The 11,723-nt window shown below is 53.2% G+C and overlaps 4 protein-coding genes across 4 annotated transcripts; 3 read left to right on the forward strand and 1 right to left on the reverse strand.

Moving 5' to 3' along the window:
• Positions 1–144: 144 nt before the first annotated feature.
• Positions 145–2,319, reverse strand: PG997_000394 (uncharacterized protein; the record flags this gene model as incomplete). The annotated part of the gene is made up of 3 exons (XM_066804709.1): positions 145–1,085; positions 1,144–2,044; positions 2,191–2,319. 3 exons carry the CDS (start codon positions 2,317–2,319, stop codon positions 145–147), a joined length of 1,971 nt encoding a protein of 656 aa, XP_066674482.1.
• Positions 2,320–3,708: 1,389 nt separating this feature from the next.
• Positions 3,709–3,990, forward strand: PG997_000395 (uncharacterized protein; the record flags this gene model as incomplete). The annotated part of the gene is made up of 1 exon (XM_066804710.1): positions 3,709–3,990. One exon carries the CDS (start codon positions 3,709–3,711, stop codon positions 3,988–3,990), a length of 282 nt encoding a protein of 93 aa, XP_066674483.1.
• A 775-nt stretch (positions 3,991–4,765) lies between these two features.
• On the forward strand, positions 4,766–5,337 carry PG997_000396 (uncharacterized protein; the record flags this gene model as incomplete). The annotated part of the gene is made up of 2 exons (XM_066804711.1): positions 4,766–5,008; positions 5,071–5,337. 2 exons carry the CDS (start codon positions 4,766–4,768, stop codon positions 5,335–5,337), a joined length of 510 nt encoding a protein of 169 aa, XP_066674484.1.
• Positions 5,338–9,784: 4,447 nt separating this feature from the next.
• PG997_000397 (alpha/beta-hydrolase) lies at positions 9,785–11,462 on the forward strand (the record flags this gene model as incomplete). Its single annotated transcript, XM_066804712.1, is given in 2 exon segments — positions 9,785–10,031; positions 10,048–11,462. 2 exon segments carry the CDS (start codon positions 9,785–9,787, stop codon positions 11,460–11,462), a joined length of 1,662 nt encoding a protein of 553 aa, XP_066674485.1.
• Between the last annotated feature and the right edge of the window lie 261 nt (positions 11,463–11,723).

The following is an 11,723-nucleotide window of genomic DNA, read 5'->3' on the forward strand; positions in this document are numbered from 1 at the left end:
GCCGCGTAAACTCTCGATATACGAAACTTTAATGAACACGGACGGCTGTGCCATATTACCACTTTAAATATTACCTATGATGATCCATAGAGGGTAACGATACCTCCTTTTCTGTAATAACAAATGCAAAATAGATATTCTATCCTAGGCAAGAGTCCGGCCGCGGTGAATCGAATCCGAACGTCTACCCGATGAACGCGACCGCCCCAGTCTTATTGGGGAGAGACGGTAGTGGCCAATCGAGGAAATGCCATCACCCCCTCTAGCCCTCTCCTCGTCAGTACTCCCCCTGACATTCAACCTCCTCTGTGAACTCGTCTCGTCCTCCTCCGTGGCATCCCCCTTCTTCTTCGTGGTCTTCGTCTTCCGTCGCGCATCCGCAAACGACTTCTTCCGCCAACTCTCCAGCTCCCCCTCATCCACCAAGTCCGTCCCAACCGCCCCCCGTTTCTCCTCGTCCATCAGCTCCTCCTCCCCCTCCTCCCGGACCCGCATTCGCCTCCGCGCCCCCGCGAACGTCCGCTTCCAGCTCCCGACCTCGTCCGCGGGCTTCTTCATCTTGACCCAGACCTCCCTGCGCATGTACACGAACCAGTACAGGTCCCAGAACGCCGCCGTCGCGAGGCTCAGCACCCACGAGAACCACAGCATCACGAGCGCGGCCGCGCCCAGGCCCGCGTCGACCGAGAGCGCGCGCCCGACGTCCTTGGCCAGGTCGCGCAGGACGGCCATGATGAGGGTGCTGGCGACGGCGCCGATGAGCAAGGACCCGGGCGTCATGGAGGCGAAGATGATGTTGGCGAGCACCAGCTTCTCGCTGTCGGGCCGGAAGAAGACGATGGGCGCGAGCGCGAAGTTGAGGATCGAGGTCACCAGGCTGATGTACAGCGACGCCAGGTTCACCGTCGACACGAAGTCCAGGGCCACGGTCGCGCTGCCCAGGTCGACGGCGCCGGGCTCGAGGAAGGGGAAGGTGATGTTGGTCGTGCCGATGACGAAGAAGGTGGTCCTCTTTTTCGGGGGCTTCGTTGCTCGCTGTCGGAGTTGGCGGTCATTAGTTGTTACCCCTTTTTCTTCTTCTTCTTCTTTTTCTTGTTTTAAACAACAACGGCAAGATAAGGCCAGAGGTAAATGCAGACTTACGTTTCGTCAAATCCTTAATACTTCCACAGTTCGTGTACTGAACCGAGCTCGGATCATTCCTATCCCTCAGGTTGCCCGAACAGATATTCGAGTAAAAGATATCGTACCGGTCCTTGATCCCCGCCATCTCGCGGCCCTTCTGGACCCCCTCCATGATGAACTCTTGTATCTGGTCGTTGACCTCCTTGGTCAGCCCGCCGATGAGGCCGCTGATGAACTTGTTGATGCCCGGCGCGAGCTTCTGCACGCTGTCGACGAACCGGTTCTCGAGCTTCTGGACGAGGCCGTCCCAGAACTGGTCGACGCCCGTCCGCACGCGCCCGAAGAACTTGCGGACGCCCGTGCGCGCGTCTTCGGCGGTCTCGCTCGCGGTCGCGGATTCCTTCAGGTTCGGGAGGAGGTTGCCGATACCGCCGAAGAGGCCGCCGCTGCTGCCGCTGTCGGTACCACCACTACCTGAACCACCACCACTCGAACCTGAGTCGGAACCTGAACCGGAACCGGAACCGGACCCATTGAAGAGATCTGGTATGAAGTTGTCTGGTTTGAGGGCATCTGGTATGAGATTTCCGAGATCACCTAGGAGACCGCCGGTGGAAGTGGAAGTGGGAGCCGCAGTTCGAGTGCCAGTAGGAGTGTCAGTAGTAGTGCCAGTAGTAGTAATGCCAGTAGTAGTGAGGCCAGTAGTAGGAAGGCCGGTAGTAGGAGTGGCAGTAGAGATGACAGTAGAAGTGGTAATAGAAATGCCAGCAGGCGTACCAGTAGCAGTGCCAGTAGAAGTCCCGATGCCTTCCCCCTCACCGTTGCCAGCGTCGGTTCCGTTGTTCTGTCCTACTGCTTGCGTCGCATTGCTGGTGTTTTTGACTACGATGATTCTTTCGAATACGTGGGATGTGTCTATCTACAGGCGTGGGATATGGTCAGTTACGGTGACCTTTATCGTTTTACGAGTATATGGGGTTTTTAAATTCAATACATTGGTTGCAGGTTTATTGTGTATACCAAGCCTTGTTTTCTTTTATCCATCGGGGGCAAAGATTAACTTACAGAAAGAAGGAAATACCCGGAGGGTTGCGTCGTGACGTCGGCTCCGGAAGTGAGTAGTATGAGGTGAAGCGCAAAGGCGAGCGCGGAGGTGACGAAGGGGATGAAGATGATGAAGCGGAATCTCGGCATTTTCCTGGAGTTACTGTCCCCTTTTCGTGAAGCGTTGCGTATACTCGCTTCAACTTGGGACTTGGTCAGCATTAGGTGTCTCTTATTCAGAACTCCACTCCACGTGCGATTGTAAGAGGGAGGTTGAAAGGTGACTGCAATCAAAACGAGAGGATGCCGAGAGATTAATATTGAGGCGCATGAAGGCCGGCCGGAGTCATTACAAAACAGTTTTACTGCTTGTTGGCGACGTCATCGGCGATGAGGAGGGATGACCGATGTTAGTCGTGCCTCGTCCAAGACCCGGCATGAAATGCTTCGACTAGGAAGCGGGCCACTGCCGGAGCTTGGCGTTACGTTTCAAACCCCTGCACCCACGAGTCAATCAAGTGCTCACTGTATCGTCCGAAACAAAAGCCATCTAGTCTGTATGCCTCGCATAATTGGTGCGCATCAAACCCAGCCTACCCCAACCAACTATCTAATAGCGTCATGAGTTGGAGGGACGGGCAGGCCCTGCTCGGAACCCCCGGATCAAGAGTAAAGCCAAAAGTGACAGCTAAACCCTGATTTTCCGGGGCGCCGGGTCCGAGCCTGTCACCGGCGGCGGTCTGCTGATGCGATTGGCTCGTCAGATTCCTTGCCATATTGGCAATCATTGGCAGCGGGCATGGTGTTGGGCAAGCAGGAACCCGTTTCATGGGGTGCAGTAATATTCGACCCTGACTCATGCTCGTTAGCAGACCCGGTCGATAATAGCAGTGCGGGGATCGATGATATATTATGCTTGATATACAACGCCTAGTTGAATTCGGGTTTATGTATCACCACAGGAACATGCTCGACCTTTGCGTTACTGAAGGCCACTGGGTTAGAGTGAAGAAAGGGTGTAAAGCATGGACAAGAAGCCGGAGAAAGCCGCTCAGACTGCAACATGAAGCTAAACTGCCCGAATCTCCCACAGCAAGCAGAAATCTCATTCATGCCTGTCCCATTAGTTCATACTAGAAAAGGGGCGGAGTTGAAGAATTCCCTAGATCGTAAATTCCGGCTCAAAGGCCATTGAGCGATGGCCCCTTTGCAAAGATCAATCACCTTTGTAACTCATGAACCACAATGACGCTCTTTGCTTACCCATGACAGACCCGACTGAGATGACGTCTTCTTCCATACCTGAACAACGCTATTGTCGTTTCGTCAAAGGAGGGACAATGTATTATTTGTCCCACGTGGTTGTGAGATTTGCTTCAATGGGACGTGTATATGACCCTGTTGGTGCGGGAGAGACACCCTAGGAACCAAACAACCAAATTGTCTCACATCAACAACTACTACCCAGCAAGAAACATTTTTCATCCAGTATTCGTCAAGGTGTTCCTCGAGCACCTCAACAAGACCCCCGCCGCCACCATGTCCAGTCCCAATATCAAGGCCATCTTTGCCAACGCCTCCGAGGAGGAGCTCAGGAAGGAGTGGCGCATCAGCCTGCTGCTGACCCTGCCGTGCCGCATCGCCGTCTTCCGGCAGGCGCACCCCAAGACCAGCCGGTCCCCCGTGTGGCGCACGGCGACGGAGTCCTTCGAGCAGGAGCTGGACGAACTTGATCACACTCGCGATACCGCCAAGGCTCGCGAGATCATGAGTAGGGTACTCAAGGCGGCACAGGAGACGGCGTTGAGCATGGCGGAGTAAATGGCTTACTTTTAAGACGTATATAATAGTGTAAACCTAGTAGCCGAGGAACCAGCTTGGTAAGTGTATATATAGGTAAGGCATAGTAAACTGATTTCATATTCTTTTTAAAGTACGTATGGCTGAATCGATGGTGCGTTAGCTACTTCCTACTCAAAGTCGTTATGACGGCATCCGACTGGTGACTGCAATACCAAGCAAAGACGGGTTCACTCATAGCCTAATCAGAGAAAATGCAAGATCGATCACGAATCTTTCTTTTTCTACGGCGCCGATGATGTCAAAATCCGGCCTCCCCCTTTGGTACGCCCGAGAAAATGGAGGCGATTGACGATCCATCTCCACAAAAAGCGTCATTGACCGTGGCCATCTGCCAATCAGCCCCCAAGTACCGAGAATCAATTACAGCCTCATTGCTCATGGCTACGTTCATAGATGTGAAAACGCAGACTTGGATCACGATCGCTTCCATTTATAATTGCAGTGCTGTCTCAGTAGAAAAGTTTATCTGGCCATACTCATTGACCATTCACTCCACCTGGTGACCACAACCAGCATTTACATATTTGATCCTTTGATTGAACACTGTGGTATTATTGATTCTTCGGTCCATAATTGACACCCATTCTCATCTTTTCACACGTATAAGAACGACCATGTCTCGCTCCATGTTGACAAGAAGCCTCCGGTTGGCATCTTCCACCCTCAACCAGACAACAACAACAGCATTCGCCAACAAGCCCTCAACAGCAACAGCCTCCACACCTCCGTCAAGATGGCCAGCAACAACAAGATTAACTCGGACACCATCTCCGACATCACCGCCCGGGAGAAGGCCATCACGGGCCAGGACGACCCCGTCAAGGGCGGCCCGACCGCCCAGGCCCAGAAGCACGCCAAGGAGACCGTGAATCCCGACGCCGTCTCCGACATCACCCAAGGCGAGCGAAAGCTCACCGGGGCCGAGGGTCCCCTTCAGGGTGGTCCCGCCGCCATGGCCCAGAGCATGACTACTCAAGTACGTTCTCCCTCTTGTCCCAACCCGAGTATCACATTCTCCGTACTAATTTCCCATTCCAGCAAACGCAAGCAGGCGCTCACGCCTCGGGCAAGTTGGACTCCGAGACCATCTCGCACATCACCGCAGCCGAGAAGGAGCTGACGGGCCACGACCGGCCCGTCAAGGGCGGCCCCACGGCCCAGGCCCAGAAGCATGCCAAGGAGCCCATCACCAGCGAGGCCCTCCACGACATCACCGCGGGGGAGAAGAAGGTGACGGGCGGCGATCGCGTGCCCGGCGGCCCTACGGCGACGGCGCAGAGCGAGCTTGCCAAGTCTCGTCAGTAGAAGAAGTAATTAATGATAAAAACGAAATATTTCAATGTCCAACCCATATTTGTGTTGTTCTTGCGTGACATCATCTGGGCCATCGATAATCAGTGAGCCGCAACGCATGTGATACTAGGAGTCTAAGTCTGGCCTTTGGATTACAGTAGATTCAATATCATCTGAAGACTACACAGCCCTTGGTCTACATGTGGCAGGTTTGTTTCGCCGTAGCGACAAGGTCACTATATCAGAACCTAACCTTTAACCGCTCGTATTTGAATCTGGTCTTTGTTCCTTACGATGGGCATTCACTTTACAGGGGCGAAGCAGGTCACCAATTTTGATTGGTCGTCCGGCACCACTTAGGAATGCAACTAGGAGTCACCTACCCTTGTATGCTGATGCTACCCTACGCATACGAACAGAACGCCCTTTATCCTCTCCAATGTATCTCTGACTTGGAATAATTATGTTACGTAATACAAGAAATACCACTGATCGGGATATACGTTGAAAACCAGTGAACCCATTCCTTGAGCGGAGCCGCATGAGAAAGCAGCGTACCGGTGGTGTTCCATTTTGGTTGTTATTTGTCGAGACCCCTCAAATCTCAATTCTGCCCATCGAACGCTTCTGCAAGGCAGTGTAACACCTTTAATTATCCTGCGAATAAGACCACAGCGGTAAATGTGAGCGCCTCACTTTACGCCTCACTGCTCAGAGCCTGGGCTGACTACTCAAAAAGTCCTACGTATGCGGGAGCCTGAAGGGCCGGTGAGTGCCTTACCCCTCTTTAAGTATTATCGGCCCATTCGATGTCCATTGTTTGTTTTATTCTTCGTTGATACCGAGCATTGTCGCCTTCGAAGTGAACAAGTTCCATCCCTTTTCAAACTGCATACGGCCTCCACAGCATCCCCAGAACGCATGCAGTAGCATTGCAATGTCTTCCCCAAGGTCGTCGCCCGATAGCGATACACAGCGTCTTGATCTTGCAGCCCGCACTATCGATCTGATTGGCACAGTTGCCAACGCGTCGTCCAAGTCCAGCCCAATACTTTCGGGAATACTGGAGATTGGCGAGTGGCTTGGGCGTGAGAAGCTCAGTCGCTATGCCCTTCAAGATTGCCTCGAAAAGTCGAAAGGTCTTGCGATACCTAACTCAACTGGAAAGGCTCTTTTTTCGGCCATTCTGAAAAGGGGTAACGAGCTTCCTGTTGGTCATCTGTTCCTGAGGACCTCTGGATCACTTGGCCTGCTCATAGCCAGGGACCCAAATCTTCAATGGATGGTATCTACCGTCGCCTGTCTGTTTCGATTCACCAACCAAGAGAACTTTGTTTCTGATGCCGTATGCGATTACATTCTGGGCCTTCGAACGGCGAACCAGGGTTCATACAGACCCGTCCTACTGTTGCGCCAGGATCCTATGCGGATTCAATTGAAGGCAGTCCTAGACAAGATTGTCTCAAGTATATGGCTCAATATTGTCAACTCCGGAAGCTATAACGTCAATCTACCAGACGAGCTCAGAGCTGTTTGCTCTCGAGGGCACAATCTAGACTCTCACCAATTCCCCGATGTGGCCATTTGTCTCAAGTATCCACACAATCACATTGTCATCCGCAGCCAACACCTGCTCCAGAACTTGACCCTTTGGTTACACCATCACTTTCATGGGAGACTACAAGTCACAATTGCTGGAAAGATTATATACACCAAGATCTTGGGTCCTGACGAACGTGAGATTGACCTTCGTGTTGAGATGTCTTGTTCCAAAGTCGGCAGTTGCAAAGATTCAAGCTCGGATGTCGAAGTTCTGGTGTCCATCTCCGGGCGCCTTGAGAAACTCTTGTCCACTAAGGGTTCTAAGCAGGACGATGGAAATGAGTCCAATGGGTCTGGAGTACGACAACCGTTTTACATTTTCGCTACAGCCGAAGATTGGGAAGGAGGCCCTACCACGAAAGAATTCGTGTTGGGTGTACAGGAGACTTCTTGGTCGATAGTCGACTGGATCCTGTTTCAAAGGATTTCCGGGCCTGATCTTGGTTCAAGAGATTTATCTTTCAAAGTCTTCCCCAGCCGTGTGAAAGCCCCAAGGCGACAAGGGCAAACCAGCCTCACTGTTGGAGAACTACTCTACCGCGTTCCAGGAATCATCAACTTTGGGTGGTATCCAGGTGGGAGGACAGAAGGTCAAGACAAGGGTATTAAACTTATTGTATGGAAGGAGAGCCGCAATCTGCCAGAAGATGGACTGAGAGGCAGGCCGGGCCGAGGACCGAACACTGGCAAACACCGATCCGAGACCAGCCGAAGATCCGAACCCATTCTTCAACGTATCATTCGGAATTTTCCCATACTGCAAGATCTCGTCCAGAAGTTCAAGAGACTCTGTCTCTGCTCGTTCTGTTCGGGATCCGTGAATAGCCACGGCAACCCAAAGCGCTCCAAGACTGGAATGGATGACTCACCCTTCGAATTCAGAGACGGCTGTCTTCAAACTGATGCACTGAAGGTGGTGTTCAGGCTCATTGCTCACTCGATTGCCGATGCCATGGGATGCAAAGATGCTTCGGGATCCAGGTCAGCCGACGAAATATTTGATGGGACTTGTTGCCTGCTTGACGAATTTACGTGTTACCAGCCAAGGATGACTTGGAAAACCTGGTTCCACCTAGCAGCGACTGTCTCGCTTGGATGCACCTTTGGTCAGCCCAATAGTTCGAAGTATGACGATAAATCATCGACTGTTACAATACAGTATGGGGCAAGCGCACTGGTTGCGTCTTGGCTGGACATCTCGAGGGACTTGCATATGAAGCAGTGCTTTGCTGTTGCTGAACTTCGCGGGGGCAAAATAGGAGTTGAATCAACGGGTGCGGATGGATTACCACAATTCGTGGGTATCCAAGAAGATTATGCTATCATACAGGCCGACCTCACCCAAGACATCACTACTTACGAAGATGCGATGACGGAGAAGGATCCTCTACCTAGCGATGGCTCGTTTACTATCCCGGTAGATGACTCTACCGCAGAAAGCAGCATGTTCTTGCTATCAGTTACGAATGTTCTCTACAAGGTCTTGCTTCGAGTTCAAACCGGTCGACACAGTCGATTCATTAACCCGATAGACGCCGCCATCGGGCATGGGATTTTCTTTGACTGCGATGATTGCCACCATGGGGAAGATTCCAGTCAGTCACTCTCAAGGACCCTCCCGAACAGTCCACCTCTATACCTTTATTCATTCGACGAACTTCTGGGGCAATGGCTGGGGCGTGCTCGAAGGGGCGGAGGCTCCCCAAAGCAAGATGATTCCGGTTCGTCAGAGACGGAATCAGACGATTCTGAGAAGTCGCCTGAAGGTGTCAAGCGTTTACCCAGCAAACCCAAAGCCCTGCATGTTACGCAGTATCTTGACACCGCACTCAAAGTCAACGTGGCGAGAGCACTAGCCGTCGCTAGTCGTCCCCTGATCTGCAATTCCCTGTTTTGCAAGGAGTGTTGCAGTGCGACTGGAACGACACACATTATCAATGAAGAACAGGATGCAAACACTTCGCACAGGTATCAGATGGCTATTAGACGGTAGGCAGTGTTGCTGCTGATATACAAGGCCAGCCGGCTAGGGAGGAGTTTGCGATGAATTTTGGTTTCATGGTCAGAATGGTCTTGACCTGGTGCGTTTTGTTAAATCTCAGGCGAGAATCTCATAGTAGCGAACTGATGGCTCTCTGTATTTCATCTCTAACATCACCATAATATATGATGGGTATATTTCTTAGTAGCTCCATGGGGTTAACTAGTCTTAATATGGTGTACGGCCGAGCGATGCCCACCCAGGGAAGTCTGAACCCGGGACTTACGACAGCGCTTTCTCGACTACAATAAGAACAAGGTAAATTGGTTGCGATACCGGACACACCCAGGTCAATATAGTCTTGGCGCGACCCACAGCTTCCATTCAGTTTCCGGGGGAATTCGGGGAAGTATTCAATGTTGCGTTTTGACTTACCGGCAGTTTTCAATCATCTGCAAGTTTGGGAACAGAGATTTTCCAGAGTACAATGTGAGAAGTGTATTTCTCAAGCAAGTAAGTGCCGGTGGTAGATTGGAGATAAGCTCCACGGCTCATCGGCAAGCGCCCAATACAACATCAGCCCTCCCCGCAGATACCGATACTCTGCCACCACACCACAAGTACCCCTGGCGATGCGGACATGTGAGCCCAGGTACAGTAGAAAGCCCCGTTATTGCGCATTGGCTCTGGCCAACATCGGGACACCTCCGACTCCAAACCTTGCTTCACCAAGAAAACATCCCCAACACGCGCCATACCAAGACTATTGCGCCATTTAAGGGCGACATAAATACGATGCGTCTACTCCAAATATGCGTTCCATGGCTTCTACCCGTAGCCTATGCGTCTGGGGCAGAGAACAACGAAGAAACAGCCATGAAGACTTTCAAGTCGATCGCCTCCTTCGTGGGACTCTCTCAGATCCCGCTCACAGCCGCTGAGCCCTACGCCCAAGCCGTCACGCTTGAGGGTTACGGCAGTTTCACCGGTACTACCGTCAATTCCACCTATAGCGGCCATGCTCTCCCCGCGCCGGTCGACGCTTGGCTCGGCATCGACTACGCCACCCAGCCCGTCGGCGAGCGCCGCTTCCGGACGGTCTCGTGGCCGTCGCCCTTTGGGGGTCAGAGAAGCCACAGCGTACGGCAAAGCGTGCATCCAGGATGCGTCCTACTTGGATGCCGAGATCCAAGACGAAGCTTGTCTCAACTTCAACGTCTACCGCACCCAGGGCGTCCCGCTGGACCAGAAGCTGCCCGTCCTGGTGTGGATCCACGGAGGCGCGTTCGTGACCGGGAGCTGGAAGAGCTTCGACGGCGCGGCCTTTGCCGCGTCTTCCAAAGTCCCCATCACCGTGGTCAACTTCCACTACCGGATAAACTCGCTGGGATTCCTGCCCTCGGAGCTCTTCGAAACGGAAGGTCTCCTCAACCTGGGTCTACAGGATCAAGCTTTCTTCTTGAAGGAGTTCGTGCAGAAGCACATTGCTTCATTCGGCGGAAACCCGGACCAGGTCACCATTGGCGGAAGGTCGGCCGGGGGCCACTCGGTGGGCATTCACTACTTCCACAACTACAACGAAGACACCGACAAGCCGTACTTCGCGCGCGCGATTCACCAGTCGGGATCCGTCACCGCGCGAGCGTTTCCAAACGCCACCTACCCCTTGTACGTCCGACAGTTCACGGAGTACATGTCCTACCTCGGCTGTCCGACCGATAACAAGGAGGCCGCAATGGACTGCCTCCGTACCGCGGACATCAACCAGATCCGCGAGATCAGCACCAAGCTCTACAACGACTCGGAGCGCAACATCACCTGGCCTTTCCAGCCCACGCAAGGCGGACCCATGCTGGAGAAGTTCGGCTCGGAGTCCGGGCACGACGGGACCTTCTTCCACGTCCCCGTCCTCACGTCCAACGTCAATGACGAGGGCAAGTTCTACCTCCCCGGCGACCTCGAGACCAACGAGGAGTTCCTCGGGTACATGCACAACGGCTCCCCGGCGCTCAACGCCGCGGACCTCGAGCTCCTCGCGAAGCTGTACCCGGACCCGGCCACTTACCCGGACACCTCCCCCTTCGCCCATTCGCCCAACAGCACCCAGTATAACCGTCTCTCCGCGGCCTGGAGCGACTACGGCTACATCTGCCCCGGGCAGGAAACGGCGTACCGCGCGTCGCTCGCGGGCGTGCCGACGTGGAAGCTGCGGTTCAACACCAACGCGTCGTGGCCCGCGTGGCAGGGGATCCCGCACACGTCTGACACCAAGTACACGTGGGACGAGCCTGCGGTGCAGCACCCGGATACCAGCCACGTGTATCACGGGTACCTGGCCAGCTTCGTGACGGCGGGCGATCCCAACACGCACCGCTACCCCGGGTCGCCCTTCTGGCCTCGCTACGAGACTACAGGATACGGGATGGACTCCCCGCCTGCGATGCAGTTGGTCGTGCAGCCGGATAATGGGACGCGGGCGGAGCCGGATGTTATCCGACGGGAGGCTTGTTTGTTTTGGAGGGATGCGGAGAGGGCTTCGCGGTTGAATAAATAGGGAGCCCCTTTTAATAGCTCTCTTTTACCTATTTATGATAGAACATTTAAGCTCCAACTAGCTAAATAACTTAAATAGTGCTATGCTTTTATTTTATTTTCCCTTTTTCTTTTCTCTTTCTTTTCCTAGGTCGATAGAAAAATGTCCTTCGTTGGTCCTTCTAGTCTTTGTTAATATTATCCAACACATCAATTCTTTTTACGACTTACCTCGAAAGGGTAACACTTTCATGTTCGGGAAGTACATTAAGCCCGAATTGGG

The sequence above is a fragment of the Apiospora hydei genome (genome assembly GCF_038363865.1).
Source record: "Apiospora hydei strain CBS 114990 chromosome Unknown utg000002l_segment0_segment0, whole genome shotgun sequence".
NCBI classification, from domain to species: domain Eukaryota; kingdom Fungi; phylum Ascomycota; class Sordariomycetes; order Amphisphaeriales; family Apiosporaceae; genus Apiospora; species Apiospora hydei.